A 21,276-nucleotide genomic window follows, 5' to 3' on the forward strand; every position below is an offset into this window, starting at 1 on the left:
GCATCATATAAACCCATATATCAAAACCGTAATAAAATACTTGTATTGATCTGGAATAATTGTGACCCAACTATATTGCAAAATGTAAAACAACATCAATATTTTGGTGTATACGAATCCACCTTTAAATGTTTAAAAAATCCCCCAAATTACAGTACAGTAACCAGTTATTTATTATTTTCAGTTTTTCAAATATTTTCACACGGCTTTGGTTCACAGAACCAATTTCTTATATCTAATTAGGTGATAATACAAAATCCATTGTAAATATTTCTCAACAAATAACAAAATACGTAAGGTATTTTACAGATGGCGGAAGGTACTTATCACAGGACATTCTTTTTTAAAGGTGATTCACATTAAAAGTGCAATTTCCAGTCAATGTACCACAAGTGCAAAAAAATCTACAAGGCATTAAGCACAAAACAAAATGTTCTATACATGCATCACCACTCACAAACATTTGCAAATTAATCATAGGGAGAGAACAAGGCACAACATGGGAAGTCATTGTTCTCAGCGATTCCTTCTGTTTTGCTTGGACCATTAGACGGGACCAGTAATGAACACACCACCGTCTCAGCCAAGCCAGAAGCCACTTTGGCTCTGAGGCTGCTCAGAGCCGCTTGGCTCTGAGGCGGCCTTGACGTTTGAGGTAGGAGAATCTTAGGATTTTGTTCCAAATGAGACATTGAATCACATTTAATTCTCACCACTGTACCCTCGTCTACAATGCAAAATGTAAACGTCAAAAGAAAAGAAATATGCATTTAGAGATGTCGTCTCCGTCGTTTTCTCCTCTCATCGCGTTTTGCAGAACTGTCCTTCATCAGGGTTTGGTTTAACCACTTTTCTATTGCTGAAGTATTTTACATTCCAGTGTTTTTAAACTCATACCACACCATGTAAAAGCTGTGAAGGTGGGATGCTGTTTCAAATCCGCACCACCAGGGGTCTCTCAAGTACCTAGTAAGTGAGAAACAAATGGTGCAAAATAGTGGCTGGTTTCGCAAAGTGTGTTTTTTTTTTACATATGAATAAGGATAAAAAATTTAAAAAATGCCCAGTAAAGAACCCTGCACCGTAGCTTTGACAGCTTAACACTGAAAGTAAACATAAATGTCATTTTGTATGGTTACACTAACTTCAGACAATGCTCAAACTAAAGCAACAAAAACATGAATAGAAAAACAAACTATTCATTGACTGAACCAACTTAGGCGACACAATTAAAAACTAAAAAAGAAAAAGGAACTGGCACAATTTGAACAAACACTGTGGGCAGGGACACATTGACATTCATCTCAACGTTGTCTTTTGATTGATATGGCTTCAACACTTTGCCTTGTACAGCTGAATAGCTGGCCTGATTCCTTCCGGGCCACTCGAGGTGACAAAGGGTGTCTGTTTAGGGTCTTATTAGCTTGAATATTGTTAACAAATGCCACTAATATTTTGTATTTTCAAAACAAAATGATACTGGGCCACGACTTAAGAATGAATCCTTGTGAAGAAAAAATACTTAGGTTGACATTTTTCTCTCCAGTATAATCAAAGTTATCTTTTCTTTCTTCTTTTTTTTTTTTACCATTAGTTGACCATTACAGGAACACCCACTTCAGGAGTAGTGTCCACCTCTGGTGATTATGAGTATTTATATATTATTACCTTGTTTTAGTACCTTGAATAAAAAGTAACTACTACAAACTCTATTACACTTATGGATCTGCTCTACCTAAGGAATTACGATTAATCCATAAAAAAAAAAAGGTTACGTTATTGTTATTGCCATAATTTACAATGTCTTTCTCCTGCTCACAATATACTCTGGTGAGCTATTCTCATGGTGTAGACTTTCATCAACGTCAAACTTTAAAACAGGTCACTGAGTCTTCCCACTGCTCTGGCCTGCAGAATCTCAGCACTGTCATACACAGTCAGTCCTCACCTCCTTTAAGTTGCATTGTCCCTCTCTTGGTGACTTTTAAAAGGGAGATTCCACTGTAAAGAAGGCACCGCACACAAACAGTGGTTTGTTTACTCTCTCTCTACCTCTCCGTTGCACAACACAAACGCTACATTCGCTAACACAGAAAACACTGGGCGAGTGAGCAGGTGAAAAACACTGTACGACGCTGCCAGTGAACGGCGGTCCACAGCCGGCCCGGCTGCAACCCCGAGAGTCTCCTTTCTGAGAGACTCTCGGTAGACAGGCCGATTAATGATCCATAAGGCCTTTCACCAAGCAAGACTGCAAGTCATGGACGACACGATGAACTGGTAGACGGACCGCTCTCGGCAGTTTCTTAGTGCATGATACAGGTTTTGGCATTGTGTTTGTTGCTGAACTAAACTAATCTACACTTAAATAACACCATTTGAAGTGGGAAATGGGCTCAACACCATTTTCCCTTGCATGCTCCATTAACGACCACTGAATCCACGTATACGACATACTGTGCACATCGACATAGTCCAAAGAATGGTGGAAACGCTGAGGCGCTCGTTTCCCGTTGGGTTAGCTTGTTCTGGTTGCCACTGCGCGCCACTCATCTCAGGAGCATTGGAACAAAACAAGTAGGATTCACATTTTCCTATCTTTTTCCGTCTCCGTTAATAAAGGGCTTCCGTCACCTTGTGGAATCGGTCCCTCCAGTCCAGGATCGCTGCACCACAGCAGGTGAAGAGGTCTTACCCCATGGAGCCAAACAGGGCCTACAGGCTAAACATGGGGTCATACTTTTTGAGTTCCAGGAGGAGCACGTCTCTGTCGCAGAGGGCTTGGGTGAGGGCGGCCTGGGCCCCAGACAGCTGGGATTCCAGGGTCTCAGGACCCTGTAACAAACAGACACCCTGGTTAGTTCTGAAACCGACCAACACATGTCAATTAGCCGATGGGAAGCAATAGGGAGGCTGACCTCCTGCAACCTGTCTAATCCAATTCATTTAACAACCCGCTGGCTATTAGGTCAATGTGCAGTGTGTTAGTGTCATTGTTGACACTGCAAAGAAACGGGGCAGAGTTAATAGAGCCACAATTCTCCCTCAATTCAAATGTTGGAGAAGGTCTATTCAGATACGCCGGGGAACCATTACCAGACGTTATTGTTAAAATATTTAACAAAAAGGCAGAAATACTAAATCAAAGCAGCAAGATGTTTAATACATATAGCAAGATATCTTACAAAAGTAGCATGTATGATGAATCTCAGAATGTGTAAGTGATTTGCCACCCTTTATGCATGCCATAGATTACATTCAATATGTTTGTGTGTGACAGATTATCTTTGGTGGGGGCTCACAAATCACAATCTTCTGGCCGCCCGTCGCCTGTGTAAATGAAGCTTGTCATACGAGGGGTGTGGAGGATGAGTGCTAATGAATGCTAATGAATGTGTCGGCGGTCAGGCCTGCTCCTACCTCCGGCTGACACTGGGGAGCGTGATTTTCCAGACACACCGCAGACATCCTGGTTGCAGCCTCTCTGGGGCATTTTCCTTCACCAGCTGCAATGGAAAACAATGGAAACCTCACATTTGCTTCCCCTTTGAGAACTTTAAAAGTCTTCACATTTGAAACTTTGACAATTGTGATTTAGGATTCATGTAATATATTATAACATCATGTAATATAATATCACAGTGATCGGGGTCACCTTTGAGCCTTAAGACCCCGTCCTCAGTGCGCTCCAGCAGCACCTGGTCCAGGAGGACCGTGGCGGGGATGGAACGGGGGGCGGTGGGGTAGATCCTGGGTCCGTCGTCCTGGAAACAAGGGCAATAGAGTACACCTATATTAGGAGGGGTCTCATGTGCAATATTAAAATGAAATAAGTCATTGTAAAGTCACATCGATATTCACCCTTAGCTGACATTTGTACTGCACGTGTTTCTTAATAAACTAGCAGTTGGACTAAGGGATTCACTGATGACTCTTTCTTCCATGTGTAATATCTTTTACAGTGGAGCAAAGGTCAGAATTGTTTTATTCCACAAATTTCGGCTGATCAATCAAGGATCAAATGTTTAACGACTGGTGCATCCCGAGTGCAACTACTAGTTTAGAATGCCAGTCAAGCACTAGTAAATAGAGACCAACAGATAACACAAGGTACAGTCTGACTTCAGGGAAATCCCAGGCCGCTTGCATTGCGAGGCACTGACACATGCGTCTGGCTGAGCCCCTGTGGACGGCCCGGCCCCCCCCCCGCCCACCGTCAGTGTGACCGCCACGTTGCTCAGGTGCACCCTCATGGGCTGGCTCTCCCCGCCCAGCTCGTCCTCCAGGAAGGGCCCCAGGTTGGCCATGGTGGAGGCCAGCAGCCCCACCCGGCAGTCCTTCACGCCCACCTCCAGGCAGCCCGCCGCCTCGGTCAGGGTTGCCCGCAGGCACACCGCCGCACACTGCCGTTTGGACGGAGCCTCCGGTGGTTTAGGGGCTGACGGGGGGGGGAGAGAGAGAGAGAGAGAGAGTGGGCGGGGTCTAGGGTGAAGGTAGACTGAGTTTTCTTGTTCCCCTGAGCCACAGTGATTGTTTCATTAAGATTTAAGGTGTACAATAAGATTTCATCGTAAACGATACCGCACAAACTACACTCACTGACACGGTTAGAAAAAAGTCTGGCTCCACTCTAACCATGCAAACTCAGACTCTGTAGAGCCGCGAGGTTAGGTGAAGAAGCGTCTTTCCTTAAAGCCACGGTGTATTTCGGTTGTATCCACAAATAAGGACATAACGTAATACATACATCACATGAATAGGATGGTATATTGAGCACACAATGTCTACCATATGAAACCAATACTAAACACAGACCCTACTCATGTTAAATCAATGTCACACGTGCATTTGGCTCCTTTAGTCACTGACACAGTGTGTCTATGAAAAGGCCTTCACGTAGCCCAACATGGATGCCATCGTCAGTGTTTACCTTGTGTGAGACCGTAGAGCAGGTCGGACACCTTGATGTTGCCCATCTGAACGGGGCTGAGGCTATGGACCTCCAGGGCTACAAGCTGGGCCTCTCCCTTCACCTCCACCGCCCCCGACACCCCACTCAGCACCAGCAACAGCACAGACGCCTGCAACGACCAGCCCAACACCGGCGTCAGGGATAAAGCACTACAGGGTGTACTTCTGGAGGTGTACTACTTATTCCACAATTACCAAGAAGGATTGTATATTAGTTACTTTAATCGATAAGTGTAATGTGTTTGGATCTACTTAAACCGGCTGATATTCTCGCCTAACCTTTTTTGCATCGTCAAGGAAACATCTGATTGATATTAAGCCTGGATTTGTAGCACGTTGATTCAGCATTGCTAAAAGGCAGGAGTGTACCGCTATTGAAAAACAATGCAACCCCTTGGATTGTTATTGACCAATGAGAATCAAGCAATTGACAATGCTGTGGTTAACAATAAATAAATAAATCACATCCCCAACCAAGCCCCATTATCCTGCTTAGCATGACTGTTAGGGTTAGGGTTAAACATATGCATGTGCTCCAGCCCCCACGCACCGTGTCTTCGCTCATGTCCTCCGTGCTCAGGGACAGGGAGCTGCTGAGGTCCGCCATGGACCCCCCCTCCAGCCCCGGGCCCCGGCTGCCCACCGGGATGCTGCTGGGACGCATAGCCTCCAGACCCGACTCTGGTCCATGTAGGGAAAGAGTGCTTGTCAACAATATAGATCATCTCTTGATTCATTAATAAATAAAAACACAGGGTCCGGATTTGCTTTTTTTCTTTCTTTTCACCAGCCAAAGTGGAAAGATCCCCCGACCAAACCATGGTTTGAACAAGCACGCCTGAATTCTCTTTTAAATGCAAAATTGTCCTAACTATCCGCCATTGGCTGGTTGCAATGTGGACGCTAAGGTGTGATCAACGAAAAGAAACGCACCCGAGTCCATGAGGACCACAAAGTCCATGGTGTCGCTGGTCACCGAGAGGCGGTCGTCCGGCAGGCCGCTGTCCAGCATGGCGCTGTCCAGCATGGCGCTGTCCAGCATGGCGCTGTCCAGGGAGCTCTGGGAGGCAGAGTTCCTCATGGAGAGGAGGTGCAGGCTGCCCGCCGGCGAGGGGGAGGGAGAACTCTCGGAATGTAGGGCCAGCTCCCTGCGAGCACACACACACACACACACACACACACACACACACACACACACACAGTTCTAATCAAGAATGTGTGACCAAACACACTAACAACCAACATAGTGCACAGCAGGGGTTCCAGCGCGTGCCCGGCGGGAGGCGCTCAGCCAGCAAAGTGTTGCCCATCTATTTATCCATCCTCCATCTAGCTACTCACTTTGCTTGCGGGGAGAACAGCTTGCTCATGCCGGAGCCGCGGCTCAGCATGCTGAAGGCGTCCTTGGTGATGGAGAACGCCCCTTTCGTCAGGTCCAGAGAGGCACTGAGGGCGTCTTTGGTCGCGTCCTTGGTGACGCTGAGGGCGCTGGACAGCTCTCCCTCCAGGCTGAAGGAGGACGGCTCGCGGGAAAGCGGCGGCGGGGGGGAGAGCGGGGGGGACACCAGCTCCCCCTCGCCCCCCTCCTCCAGCGCCTCGCAGGCCTCCTCCACCAGGCAGTAGGGCTCCTCCCGCCCGGAGCCGGCGCCCGTGTCGGCGCCCGTGTCGGCGTGGGCCAGGCCGTTCTCTATCCCGCTGTCCTCCAGGAGCCCCGGGGGGTGCGTCGGCGAGGCGTCCGAGTCCGTCATGCTGGGGCTCTCCGACCCGGGCGTGTGGGGGGCCTCCTGCTCGGGCTCTGCGGCGGCCGGCGGCAACAGGAGGCCCAGCTCCAGCGCGTCCAGCCGCAGGGCCAGACACAGCGTCGGTGGGGGGCTGTCCTGGGGGCCCTGGGCCCGCTTGGCGTCCCGCCTGTCCCGGCCCAGCTCGGCGGCCAGCCGGCCCAGGGAGTCCTTCATCCTCAGGAGGGCCACGTACTGGTAGTGGTTGAGCCACATCCTCACGGGCGTGATGGTCTGAGCCAGGACGTGAACCGAGGCCAGGGACCCCTCCTCCCCCCCTTTGGTCAGGTCGGTCATGGAGGTAGAGGGAGTGGCGGCGGCGGCGTTGGGGGTGTATGGCTTCCCAATCTGCCCCGCTCCGCTGGGACTAGCCGGGGAGGAGCCGCTGACAGCCGAGGCCTGACACGCCCACACAGACACGCCGAAGGGCTCCACGAAGGGCTGGGTCCTCCCCTTGGGGCAGTGGCGCGCCCCGTCGAAGCCCAGGCTCACGCGCGACAGGCTGAGGGACCAGACGTCCTGCGAGCGGAGGGGCTTCCGGTCGCTGGCGGGCCGGCGCTCCGCCTCCCCGGCGTGGCGGAGCAGGGCGGCGGGGAGCGGCTGGAAGGCACTCTGCTCCCTGGGGAAGGAGCGGGCGGCGGCGGGCTGGAAGAAGGGGCAGGCGGAGAAGCTGTGGTAGGTGGCGCCGAGGTCGGCCCGGGTGCCGTGGGGGCAGTGGCGGGTGTTGCTGAGCCCCAGTTGGGGGAGGAGGACGGTGAGGGACTGGGGCCGCTCGGGGTGGTCCAGGATGGAGGAGTCCAGGGGGATTATGAACTACAAGGAGACGATATGATCGGTTTACATCTGGAGACTTGAACCATTTAACAGCCATTGGTTAACGTTTCATAAAAGGCGCTGTAGGGTCAGTTTGAGAGAGACGGCAGAAGAGAGAGCAGAAGAGGGTGAGAAACGAAATGGACCCCAGACACAGACCCTTCTCCTCTTGTCGCTCCCACCCTACGCCATTCAGAAGTGTTGCGTTTCACTCCCAAGTAGCTGATGGTGAGGCCGGTTCTAAATTATGACACTGCAATACTAGCGCTTGAATTCTTCCGACAGCACCTCTAAGAGAACCCGATGATGACCACCAACAGGAGAACCAAGAGACGACGCGGTTACGTCCGCCTCACCTTGAGCTGTGTGGCGTCCATGCGGACGTCCACGTGCTCGTCCACCTTGCTGCTGTCCTGCAGGTGGTAGAAGGCCTTAACCTGGGCCAGGGTGCGCAGCAGACCCCGCGAGAACAGGTTGATCCACAGCACGCTGGCCGGGTCCACACACAGCTGCAGGCTGTTCAGCTGGCCATACAGGTTAGAGGTGGGCACTGTGGACGGAGGCAGGGAGAGAGGGAGGATACGATTACAGCGCACAGAAATCCCTCACACGTGACACTTGACCTAGAGTTACACTTTTGAGATTATAGGATATAAATATGAACCAAAAAATACCATCCTTGCTACTGAAATCCAGGTGCAGCGGTTCGAAAATGATTTATAAGAATATATAAATATATATATAAAATACTCTGCAGACGATGGAAATGTTTATGTAGAATGAGTACATGAATCAATAGTCGTAGTATGAATGAATGAATCTTATTAATTTCTATTAAACGTAGATATATGTAGATTATCTCCTACCTAGTAATTCAGGGTTGTCGTGAAAGTAGTATTCGGTGAATTGCAGGTGGATGGCTGGTACGCTGTCGGGCAGGCTGAGAGCTTTGCGGTTACAGGACAGCAGAGACTGGGTCTTCTTGTTACGGCGCCCTCCGTTAGAGACCTGAGTGGAGACAGGATCCCATTAGAACAAGAACTACCTGCCATGTTTCATGATAACCTTAAAGGTCCAGCAACACATCCAACTGGGGCTGCAACAAACCATTGTCTTCACAATCGATCCATAGAAAATGGTTTCACTTTGTCTGATATGCAGCCAAGATTCAGTATTTACCCTTCATTTCATCTTCTTTTTAATGAGAAACTGTGAAGTTTCAAATTGTCAGTACACATTCATAAATGAGGAATCATACATAGATTATCATTGCAGTTATTGATCTAACTAATCAATTGAACAAGCCATTGTTTTGACACTGCAATTATTCAAGACACGATTGTGATTTCCCCTCTAAAGATAATTCCAGAAATGTCCCAGCCTCCACCCCCACTTCCTGTCTAATAGTAAAACTGACATGTTTTTATTGGGAGTAGGAATCACTGTCTTCCCCTCCAACCGAAGGGGAAGTAGAATAATCTCTCATCTAAAAATAAACCTTTGTCACACACACAGCTGTGATGGAACGCGTGAGAAGCTGCACCTGGGTGAAAAGGTTGAGCTAGCAGGAGTGTGATCTGAAATGACAGGGTGCTTTCTCTGCAACATCTCAACAGCACTGAAGCACTGAGGCGAAGACTTGATTATATTTTTTCGTATTGTGTAAAATGAGGATAAAAATATGTTTCATAAAGCAACATAGTTTAAGACGTGTAGAAATGTTGAATAGCAGACCTCAATCGAAAACATCTGAACAGAGTTCAAAGTCTGAATGGAGTAAGTGCAACAGTATAAACATACAAACCATTTTAATTAAGTGAAATTGCTGAAAAAGTGTAAGAGTTAGGCAAATAAACTAAAGTGATAGTTTGAATCTTGACATAGTAGTGCCACGCCCTCCATTTTCACCCAGCCTGGTCATGTCTCTCTCCCCTGTCTGTCTGGCGTGTCTGAGTGTGGCCAGACTCCGGATTCTCAGTGCACATCACTCCCTCCAACTGCTCGGTCGACCCATCTGCGGTGCATCATCTCTTTGCAGTATTTAAACCCCGGCTGTCCATATACTCAGAGCCAGATCGGTTGTTGGGCTTCGCAGTCAGGCTTTCTTAGTAGCATTTTATTCTCTGTGGCCTGACCTCATTTTCTTTGTTCTTTAGTGCCACTTCCCAATGTTTACCTGTTTGGCTCCTTTCCGCCTCGCCACTCTACCTAACCCCTCTGCCTCGTCATTCCGTTCCCATTCATTCAATCTGGTTCCTATATATATATATATATATACAGTGGGGCAAAAAACTATTTAGTCAGCCACCAATTGTGCAAGTTCTCCCACTTAAAAAGACGAGAGAGGCCTGTAATTTTCATCATAGGTAAACCTCAGCAATGAGAGACAAAATGAAAAAAAAAAAATCCAGAAAATCACATTGTCAGATTTTTTAAGAATTTATTTGCAAATTATGGTGGAAAATAAGTATTTGGTCACCTACAAACCAGCAAGATTTCTGGCTGTCACAGACCTGTAACTTCTTCTTTAAGAGGCTCCTCTGTCCTCCACTTGCTACCTGTATTAATGGCACCTGTTTGAACTCCTTATCAGTATAAAATACACCTGTCCACAACCTCAAACAGTCACACTCCAAACTCCACTATGACCAAGACCAAAGAGCTGTCAAAAGGACACCAGAAACACAATTGTAGACCTGCACCAGGCCGGGAAGTCTGAATCTGCAATAAGTAAGCAGCTTGGTGTGACGAAATCAACTGTGGGAGCAATTATTAGGAAATGGAATACATACAAGACCACTGATAATCTCCCTCGATCTGGGGCTCCACGCAAGATCTCACCCTGTGGGGTCAAAATGATCACAAGAACGGTGAACAAAAAACCCAGAACCACACGGGGGGACCTAGTGAATGACCTCCAGAGAGCTGGGACCAAAGTAACAAAGGCTACCATCACTAACACACTACGCCGCCAGGGACTCAAATCCTGCAGTGCCAGACGTGTCCCCCTGCTAAAGACAGTGCATGTCCGGGCCCGTTTGAAGTTTGCTAGAGAGCATTTGGATGATCCAGAACAGGATTGGGAGAATGTCATATGGTCAGATGAAACCAAAATAGAACTTTTTGGTAAAACCTCAACTTGTCGTGTTTGGAGGAGAAAGAATGCTGAGTTGCATCCAAAGAACACCATACCTACAGTGAAGCATGGGGGTGGAAACATCATGCTTTGGGGCTGTTTTTCTGCCAAGGGACCAGGACGTCTGATCCGTACGACGGAAAGAATGAATGGGGCCATGTATCGTGAGATTTTGCCTTCCATCAGCAAGAGCACTGAAGATGAAACGTGGCTGGGTCTTTCAGCATGACAATGACCCCAAACACACCGCCCGGGCAACGAAGGAGTGGCTTCGTAAGAAGCATTTCAAGGTCCTGGAGTGGCCTAGCCAGTCTCCAGATCTCAACCCCATAGAAAATCTTTGGAGGAAGTTGAAAGTCCATGTGGCCCAAAAACATCACTGCTCTAGAGGAGATCTGCATGGAGGAATGGGCCAAAATACCAGCAGCAGTGTGTGAAAACCTTGTAAAGACTTACAGAAAACGTTTGACCTCTGTCATTGCCAACAAAGGGCATGTAACAAAGTATTGAGATGACCTTTTGTTATTGACCAAATACTTATTTTCCACCATAATTTGCAAATAAATTCTTTAAAAATCAGACAATGTGATTTTCTAGATTTTTTTTTTTCATTTTGTCTCTCATAGCTGAGGTATACCTATGATGAAAATTACAGGCCTCTCTCATCTTTTTAAGTGGGAGAACTTGCACAATTGGTGGCTGACTAAATACTTTTTTGCCCCACTGTATGTGTCCTGAGCTCTGATCGCGACAAGCAGTATGATAAGCAGTGGCACGATAAGTAGTAGAGGTAGTATAAGCATGAGAGGTAGTGTTAGTACGATAAATGCCAGTGGAAGTATAAACCAAATATGAACGAAAGCAGGCGACTCCAAGCAAAGATAAACATTCTAATATTGGAAAGGAGTCTCTAGGTGAGAAAGTGTGGGCAGAGATGGGGTTTCATGCAATGAAGGAATCCATGCAATGACTTTGTGTTACGCAAGTCCTCCTCCGTACGCCCATGTTCAGTAGCTACAAAGTAAAGCGGGTTCTTTCCCCATCGTGTCCAGTGCAGAGCGAACACCATGCGCGGAGCAATGAAGTGAGCGGTGGTTTGTGGAGCTTGCCTGGTGAATGTCCAGGTCGTCCATCCTGACCACCACACAGCTGGACCTCAGCCTCTTCAGAGGGGTGACTGGGGGGGCCGACGCCGAGCTCCTTCTGGATGACTGCTCCTTCTCACGCAGGACCGACTTGGGGCTCGACTGGCCCCTGTCTAACAACATAGACGTATATATAACATGAAACATCATAATGGACGATGTATCCTGTATCCAATCGGTATTTGATACACTCACATGATTTAAGTGGATAAAAAGTGACTCCAATATCTTTATTGATATAGTCATGTTTTGGCCTTCATTTTTTATCACTGATGCACTTTTAATGATCAAAGCTTACTGGAATTTTTTTCTGAAATGTGTTATTGAGTTTGATCTGTTTACATTATTGTTATTTTTGAGCAAAGTCACTTTCCTCCAGGATGAAAAGGTCTCTTATTTTTACAGTTGTCGTAGTAAGTAGATTGACAAAGTAGTGCCATGCAGCAATACCCTGAGCAGTCCTTGCTGGCGAGTCCTTGGCGGGCGTGGGCCCCTCTGTTTGTGGACCAGGGAACCCAGGGGCCTCCATTCTCTTCTGGAAGTCCTGGAGCAGCTTCCCTGCCCACTGGGCCTGTGCCTCCATGGCTCCACTGTGACGCTCCCAGTGGCTACATCCGTCAGCTGGAGGTTTACAGGGTTACAGAGCCAGCTTGACCACTATCAGCTGAAGTATACAGTGTTACAGAGCCAGCTTGACCACTATCAGCTGAAGTATACAGTGTTACAGAGCCAGCTTGACCACTATCAGCTGAAGTATACAGTGTTACAGAGCCAGCATGGCCCCCATCAGCTGGAAATAAACAGGGTTACAGAGCCAGCTTGACCACTATCAGCTGAAGTATACAATGTTACAGAGCCAGCTTGGCCCCCATCAGCTGGGAGTATAGAATGTTACAGAGCCAGCTTGGCCCCCATCAGCTGGAAATATACAATGTTAGAGAGCCATGTTGACCCCATCAGCTGAAGTATACAGCTGTGTTACGGATCCGTAGTGTTACGGATCCATTGTATAATCAAAAAAAACTGTAGAAAATAAATTGCAGAGTTTTGACAGATGCAATTCGATTTTAATTTAGGTCAAGGAATCTGTTTTATTTCTGGTTCTATCATTTATTATAATTGGTTAAAATAAATGAATTAAAACCTCTTTTGATGGATTCATTGTAGAGGTAGATGATAGATAGACACCTAGATTAATACGCTATAATAGTCATTTTCTCTACATTAAAGCAGTGGAATTATGTATCGAAGTCAAGGTGTACTTCTGAAAAAGCCAACAGACCTTACAGTACAATACAACAGATAGAGGTTATCATTGATTTAAAAGTGTTGCACGGAAATATCTCTTACCAAACTTTCACTTCAGAAACTCAGCAATGACCACATCATGAAATTAAACGTTTCTGTAATCATATAGCAAGTGGAATATCTGTAATATATTTGGAGTGGTTCGGTGTGCGGTCTAGAATTTCACGTTGATCTCTGACAGGATCTTTGAATCCGTGGTGTCCTACATTCAAGAGCCAAGGAATTCTGCTGAGAATAAAAGCAGTGGGCATGCCCTGCAGAGCCATTAGGCTGCATGAATGGTGATTCTGCTGAGGCCTAAGTCAGTGCTGAGGTTTTAAGTGGATGCATTAAAGCAACGTCAGGTGGGGAAGGGGGAGGAAGCCAGCAGTTGGATCACACTGAAAGCAGCAGAAAGAGGCTCACCAGGTCTGTGGACGGGGTAGTAGTCGAAGCCCAGCTTTCTGAAAGTCAGCTGCATGGCTCCCTGTGACCCCGGGGGAGGGGGCTCATCTGTAGGAACGAGGAATCACATGACACGGGCTGGTGGTAATTAAACACAGCTTAGGAGACCCTGTGATGGGCTAGTGTCCTATGCTGAATATCTTAACCTAATTTATTCTTAAACCACAGCTCTCATGACCAGGACAGGCAGGCAAAGAACATAGACAAAGGGATGATGGATGGATGGATGTGGCTTTAAAGATCCCTTAGACTAACCTAGGGCCTTCTGCTGAATCAACCCGACACACACGATCAGAGTTTTAATCATAAAGAGGTGATAACAAAAAGCATATTTAAAGGGGCTGAAGGTCCTATTTGAGAGCCATTATTTCAGCTATAAGTGAGTAAAATGTGCTATGATATCCAGTTTCCATTTAACTGTGCCTGCCTCTGTGTGAGCCCATATAGATTTTACACCATGCACGGCTCCTTTCTGACCAATCAGGGCATGTCCTCCCCTGATTGGTTCGGGGAATCGATTTTGAAATGCAGCACTTTGTTTAGTTTCAAAATCGTGCTCCCTTCTGCTCTCTCTCTTTACAACTCTCAAATAAGGTTGGCCTAAAAGTAAAATCTTGTTGTTTTTCTTCAAACTAGAGGACAATTATCTATTGAAACCTTGATTTCTTTCTACTTTCCTCAAAAAAAACCCTAAAAAGTACAAAATATATGGTCCATGGTTTGCAGCATCTTAATAAACCAGTTTTTTTCTACTGTATAAATGGGGAGAATTTAAGCGCAATAATAGTGATATGTCACCGCATCTGTGATCACTTCCACTTCACTACAGCTGAAGTATACCCCCTGTTTGAGGAATGAGGAATCGACATCATTATGGTACATCTAACGCGGTTAATGTGATTGCAAGTGGCTGGTTTTAGCTCACGTTCTGGGAAATGGGAATACTATGGCGCCCCTAAAAAGAGATTTAAACATGTTTACATGTCGCATATGCTCGTCAACATAGGAATCCATGCCATTGAAACACCGTTAACGCTGACCATAATTAAGAGAAAAACAGGCGTCAAATCCTATGTTTTTGCCAGTCTCCACAGTCAAATTTTCACTCTTCTTCCATTGCAGGTAAGAGTCTTTTTGTGACAACGAAGAGCCTGTCAGTATGCTCTTCAACTTCATGACCACGGGACACCGGAGGCGAGGCATGAGGGAACCACCCAAAAAGGAAACAGCGCGTTTCTATAAGGCAAAGTCTGGAGTCTAGAACTATTTATAATATCACGATTTTACGCGTCAGGCATTTCACAAACCGTAGGAAAGTAAAAAATGCAAATGGATCAATTAAAGCGGAATGCCTCATATCTACAGTACCTATTTCGTTCAATGATGGAGGGTACCTGGGTCCATGGTGGAGCTGTCGTTGCAGATGTGCAGGTCCAAGCGGGAGATGAAGGTGTGGTAGGAGGACTCCTTGACGTCGTACTGATCAAAGTACTGACTCGTGTTGTTGGGGGTGCCGCCGGCCGCCGGCGGGGAGTCGGTCCACAGGGTGTGAATGCCAGGGGAAGGTGGGGCAGTCTGCAGAACAGACAAAACCACTATTATAGGTCTGGAAATACACTGAAAATCCAACAACAAAGAAATATAACGCATTAAAAATGGGACTTTACATTACAATGATCATATTATCGAATCAGTCTAATTTATATAAAGTTTCCATGTAACCTTTTTCAAGTATATTATTTATTTTAGTAAATGGGCTCATGAGACAAGAAAAACAGATGACAAGACGCCATGACAGACAAGTGACATGAAGAAACCACAAGACATGGGAGAGGGGGGGGGGGGCAGGGCAGAGGGGGAGGAGGACCTGGAGGGATTCGGCCGTCACGCTCTTCCTCTGCTGCGCCGACTTCTCCATGGCCTCGCTGAGGGACTTGGCGTAGTGGATGATGGCCTTGAGCTGGGAGTCGGTCAGCACCCACAGCAGGTCGTCCAGGATGAACAGCAGCTTGGACGCCAGCACGTGGCAGTCCTTAGCCTGCGCCCATACGGCCACACAGGGTGAGCAGAGGGCCTTTCGTCAGATGGCTGATTCAGATTGTGTTCACAGGAACGGCCATGTCTGATGCGGGTCGGGTGGTGCCACCGAGTTGCAGGACAGGTTTATGGTGGATAAACCAGATAAACACACTGGCAGCGATGCCGACTTTTTCTTTCCACTGTTTCCCCGCTGGCCGTGGCCTACTTGCAGTAATAATTGTACAAAGGGGGCGCGGGCATTCTTTGCTCAGCCACTGCATGTGCATTTATCTTTTTGTTTACTTTTGCATTTAAGGTCTGCTGAAGGTCTTGAGACAATTTAGTGGTACGCCTAAAGTCAAAGGTTGGAAACCAGTGGTACAACTGAGGTTCTGGTAAACACTGCCGAGATGCCATATCAGAGCCAGGCATCGACCCCCTCTTCACGATGAACGGGTTGGGAATTAATCAATTAAATAATTGAACGACAGCATGAATTATTAAAAGGCAAAAGCCTGACTTGAGCATGTGTACAGACTACAAAGTAAGCAACACAAATTCAGCAAATGTAGAATCCTTCTAGCATTTGAAAACAGCACTCTCATGGTGGGGGGGGGGGGAACAGGAGGATATCGTGGGTTATAAGTGAGAGCAGGTCTCACCCTGCGCTTGAGGGCGATGCGGATGCGTCCTTGGTTGGTGATGAGGCGTAGCGGCGTGGTGCCCAGATCCTGGTCCTCGCTCTCTATGGCGTCCATCTCGATCCTGAGGCTCTGCCAGTTGATCTCCTTGAAGGTCAGCACCTGGGGCACAGCAGCGGGGTCACCTGCTGCACCCCGTGACTCGTTTGCCAGATCACAAACAGGCGCACTAACATCATATCCCGCGGCAAAGGGGGGCAGCATGCAATTCAACGCCATGGCGGAAAGATGCATTGCCGTTAAAGTGGATTACTAGGGCTTGTTCAGGGAAGAGCGATGTCAGAAAACAGCCGGGTCGAGTCTGCTGATTATGACAAACAAGAAACACTCGGCCTAATGCAATCACTCCCCTGAGTCTGGTGGTCTCTGTGGCAGAGCCCCGGGGGCTGGTGACTGCTGGTCTGTCAGCTGCAATATGGCCTGCGATGGGTGACGGTTGGCCTACCTCTCCCCTCTTTGGGTCGGTGATGCGGGTGTAGCGCAGGTCGCTCTTCTGCCATTTGGGGTTGAGGCTGTTGCCCTGCAGCTGCCACAGCTCGAAGGAGGCGTGGAAGGCCCGGGCGTGCACCTTGATGGTGATTGAGTTGATGACCACCGACATACCCTCCACCACCTTCTCAGCGAAGCCGTACTCGCTGGGTGGTTGGATGGGGGGGGAACAATGACAGGTCAAGGGGTCAGTGATAGGGCTGGAGCATCAGAATGCGCTGTTGGATTTTTGTTGGCGAGCCTCCGCAATATTGAGAGTTGTATTACTGTTCAATTCTAGACCAACGGTTCATACACCCTAACCTAGGCTAAGGAAGACAGTTTTGCATGAGAAAAACTGCAGCGTTTTCAAAACACAAAAAACAACGTTTTCCCAATAAAGAGAAATCATTTCACAATGACCAAAACAAAACATTACTACCACCAAGCAAATAATTAATATCCTCATGCTCCTATGCTCCAAAGATGGCAGCAGTCATTGCGATGGGACGCTGCGATGTACAAGCCATATACAATTACACATCTTAAACATGTTCAGTATTTAGAAGTCACACTTCATATACCTCTGGCCGGCTGTAATGGCGATAGGGGAGGGGCCGTTTGGGGGGCGGGGCTCTTCACATGTCCTCATCTCTACCTCCACTTTGTCCAGGAACTGATGACATAAGTGACATGAAACAGACCAGCAATTCAAGAACCCGCAATGAAACAGTCCATTGTCACCTGCTCTTTGTACAACACACAGTAAAATAAACTGTTGACGGGGAAACGTCAAGACATTGTAAAAGAGACAAGAAAAATGAGTGAACATTCATTTCAGAAATGAATAAAGAGCCATAGAAGACAAGATAAAGACAATAGGTCAGCATTCCTACCAGGCAGATGGGGCTTGTCTTCAACTTTGTCCATTGTATCTAAAAAAAGACCACGGAGTAAAGGACAACAGAGTCAAACACAAACACTGGCTTCAGCATTCTGTCACTGCGTTCACCAGTGAGTGTTCAGCACAACAAGAACCCAAGTTCACCCACAACTGACATCCCCTAAGTGCCAACCACAACCACCATGACACATTATAGCGTTATCTGGAGGTTAACATGGTGAGCCCCTTCACTGCTGCCGTTTACTGTGAACAATAATAATGAGGCCAAACATTTTGTTAAGAACATTAGTATATGAACATAAAATATTAAAGGGATCAACAAAAAAATCGAACTATCCTGATCATAGCCCACCTATGATAACCAGTCTGTCCAGCTTTCATGTTGCTCTTTCTAAATCCACGTGGTAGGTTGCTAGAGTGTCTTGATATCCTCAGAAGTATAGGCTTGTTGTTAGCTCTGCTCACATTCACAACAGCAACATGGACACCTCATGTTCTCCTACCTGAACATAACACTCAACTACCTCAGCGGTGTACCACAGCAGTACCGGTTCAATCCTAACAACTCGGTGCGATTCGTTCAGCTCCGTAATGAAGAGGGAGGGGGTGAGCCTCACCCCATCCAGCTAATCCTGAGATCCAGTTTGATCAGCAGCGGACGTACCCTGATGGCAGCCTTGTTGCAGTAGACCCGTGTGACGGCAAGCCAGGTGGGCAGGTCAAGCATGTTCTGCAGGACCTCTTCATCCAGCTCCAGGTTGGACAGCTGGCCCTCCCCCTTCAGAGTGCTCAGGTTGATCTTGTCCGGGGACAGGTTCTTGGTGAACCTGGGATGGGAAATGTTTATAGAGAGGTCTTTGCCTTGATATCTGCTTAAAACTGCTTCATTATAGGCTAGAATTAAGGAGGAAGAAATAATATTGAACTAAACTGTTTAACTATAGCTAACTAGATTATTCAATTACCTTGAGGACATGAAGTAGTTTATGTCTATATTTAACTTGGGTTATGAATCATTGCAAGATCTGCGTCTTTCTGCCCAGTGCCCACAGTTGTAGGCAAGAAAAACCCGGTACTGCAGCCAAATGAGTCATTCTAGTACGCTGGCAGCAGCATCTGGACCAGATTCCCATCAGTATCTGGTGTGTCATATTGCTGACCAGTATTTTCAAATACTGGTCAGCAAGAATAAGCCTTAGACCTGCTATTTATGATTGTATCAATTCAATAGGTGTCATGTCAACAGACAGGTGATTTAAAATAAACTCAATGTGAAATAAATTACTAAATAAACGAATCAATGCAAGAAGGGCTAAGTTGTAAGCTGTGACTGTTATTTACTGTCGTAAATAACTAGTAATAGTAATATAACTGTAGTAAATATTCATATTTTTAAAGGCTGTGAATGTACTTTAACCATCGGTTTTTAATCGTCTGTGAACTTTTACTGGTATTGGTAAATCCAGGTTAAAGTAGCAGGTATACATTTGCATAGATCTCACGCAGCAAAATGTGGCCGTGCAACATTGTTGAGCTCTGAGAGTGAGACCAACTGACAATAAAGAAGATTACCCCCACCAATTTTAGACCAACAACAACACAACCACACAAAAAACCCATGCTTAGACCTATCAGTGCTCTGCTAGCTAGAACAATAATGTAAATTAGAACCCATGTTATTTTATATTTCTGGGCCAGTCACCATAGAGCTTCCAATATACCTCCCATTCAGCAATTTAGCAAACAGTATGGCAGGTTTGCCTAACGCTTTGTTGCGACACTATTCAAGGCTGTGAAATAAACCCAGAGGAGACCTAATTTAAGATTAGCATTGCTTAAGGAATAAGAAAATTCCGTGGCGTATCAGTGGCAGTAAAATGCGGACTCTTGCAAAACAGTAGTCATGATCCCAAGCCTGCATTCGAATTAGGCCTAACAAGAGAAGCAATACCTAACTAGAGTGTTTAACACTGAAGCGTCAGCTTTCGGGTGGATTTTTGGCTGTGGGTACCGTGGATGTAGCATGCATGACGTAATATGATACATTAGTAGTGAGCCGTACAGCAGCGGGTCATGGGGTCAACCACTACAAAGAAATTGTTTCCTGATGGCAGGAGTGGACTGCATGCTTGGGTGAACATGGAGAAAGAACTTTTGTCACCATTTGTCTCGGCTAAATAAGTAATATTAGGTGTTTGAGAATTACACAGAATTACATTACAAAACCAGGTAAAAGGTGGGCTGTTGCCAAGGAGCAGTTCCAATAATGGAAGGGACAGTAGAGCAGCTAGACAATCCCTTGATGAAACGTAAAAAGCTATGTTTATTGTTATTCGGATATTGGCAATACCAGTGCAGTGTCTGTTCTGTTGTAGGTGGCCCCATCTGTAAACATGGCAGGCAGATGTTATTTACGCCCATATTTGATGAACACTACTTTCCACTGTACTTTCTAAGTGTGCTTTGTTGATTTTCATCTTGAATGAGAGTGAATGAGATTCAGTCTACCCAACCCTGAGGCAAATAATCGCCACACTTGAGATAACGCTAAGGTTGAATGGGCTATTTTTGGATTGTGTTTAGAATGCAGCTATTCATCCATCGCCCGAGATTTAGTGCACTTTACAGATTATACTGTAGATGTAGTCCAACTGGTCCAATCCAAGAATGTCCTAGAATCCCTTAAAACGTTTTGCAAAGAATGGCCGAAATATTACAATACAGGATTGATAAACCAGTATGCTAAATTAAAATGGACAAAACTTTTTAAATATCTGTCAAAATGGCACTGGTGTTTAATTTTACATGTTTCAGGGCTACACAGTTACTGTAAATAGCCAACTTTATTCTGCAAACCCTTCAACATTGTCGGTAAAGATTCAAAAGCATTGAGTGTGTCTCGGTCTTTATGTCTGAATTCTAGGTTCATAAATACATAAACGGGGGGATTCACTGCCACATTTTGGTCCATCGTCAACCAGAAGCGTAAAATTGTTGCTTATATAAAAGTGCCACACTAAATGTTGACTCTGTTGACAACATGCTGACCCCTGTCTAACTGCCCAGTCCTCTGTGTATTATTTTTAGCATCATATAATATAGGAGGTTGTTAACTCGCCATCTTGCGATTGAAAAATGCAGGCTAGACACTGTACAGCTACAATAAGGATATCGTCTGTTGAGCGTTTGCATTTTTTGGCGATATAGCAGCGAAATCAACGCTAGCTAGCTAATGCAGATCCAGAGAAGACACTTACCTAGACAAATGTTTCAAAATCTGCTTCTTGAAAATCCCAGCCATTTCTGTGTGTTTTTGTTCAGACCCCGCTGCAGGGCTTGCGACAAAATACACGAAACGACAAATTTCACTAACTTCGGAGCATCTGGAAAATTGTACACAACGTTACACGTCGCATCTTGGTAGTCACTGGCTGGCACCGCTGCTCGCTGCCCAGTTAACGTCAGCGTCGACCCGCCGCCTACCGCCAGGGTCCGGACGGTCCACTCCCATCCTTAATAGTTTGATGTGAGGCAAGCCCACCGCCACCGCCGAAGGTGGCGTGGCTCCTCCTGCTGGGCACTACAGGGA

The 21,276-nt window shown here is 46.5% G+C and overlaps 1 protein-coding gene across 1 annotated transcript; it reads right to left on the minus strand.

The window, feature by feature from the left end:
* Positions 1–163: 163 nt before the first annotated feature.
* Positions 164–21,256, minus strand: bltp3a (bridge-like lipid transfer protein family member 3A). Its single transcript, XM_079742195.1, has 21 exons — positions 20,945–21,256; positions 18,352–18,514; positions 17,680–17,718; positions 17,368–17,459; positions 16,761–16,950; positions 16,277–16,417; positions 15,463–15,633; positions 14,990–15,170; positions 13,557–13,643; positions 12,294–12,464; positions 11,808–11,956; positions 8,429–8,570; positions 7,919–8,112; positions 6,313–7,562; positions 5,905–6,119; positions 5,522–5,652; positions 4,931–5,081; positions 4,215–4,438; positions 3,656–3,764; positions 3,421–3,506; positions 164–2,835 (listed from the first exon to the last, which is right to left on the minus strand). The coding sequence occupies exons 1-21, from the start codon at positions 20,986–20,988 to the stop codon at positions 2,716–2,718; spliced, it is 4,050 nt and encodes a 1,349-aa protein (XP_079598321.1). The 5' UTR covers positions 20,989–21,256; the 3' UTR covers positions 164–2,715.
* Between the last annotated feature and the right edge of the window lie 20 nt (positions 21,257–21,276).

This window comes from Pollachius pollachius (genome assembly GCF_949987615.1).
Source record: "Pollachius pollachius genome assembly, chromosome: 8".
NCBI lineage: Eukaryota > Metazoa > Chordata > Actinopteri > Gadiformes > Gadidae > Pollachius > Pollachius pollachius.

Bases quoted from the DNA above. Each gene is read 5' to 3' on its own strand.
- bltp3a (XM_079742195.1), bottom strand. From the start codon at position 20,988: ATGGCTGGGATTTTCAAGAAGCAGATTTTGAAACATTTGTCTAG. The intron at 15,634-16,276 runs GTGAGACCTGCT...GTATGGGCGCAG, and splicing joins GCATCGCCCTCAAGCGCAGG to GCTAAGGACTGCCACGTGCT. The intron at 6,120-6,312 runs GTGAGTAGCTAG...GTGTGCTCGCAG, and splicing joins CTGTTCTCCCCGCAAGCAAA to GGAGCTGGCCCTACATTCCG.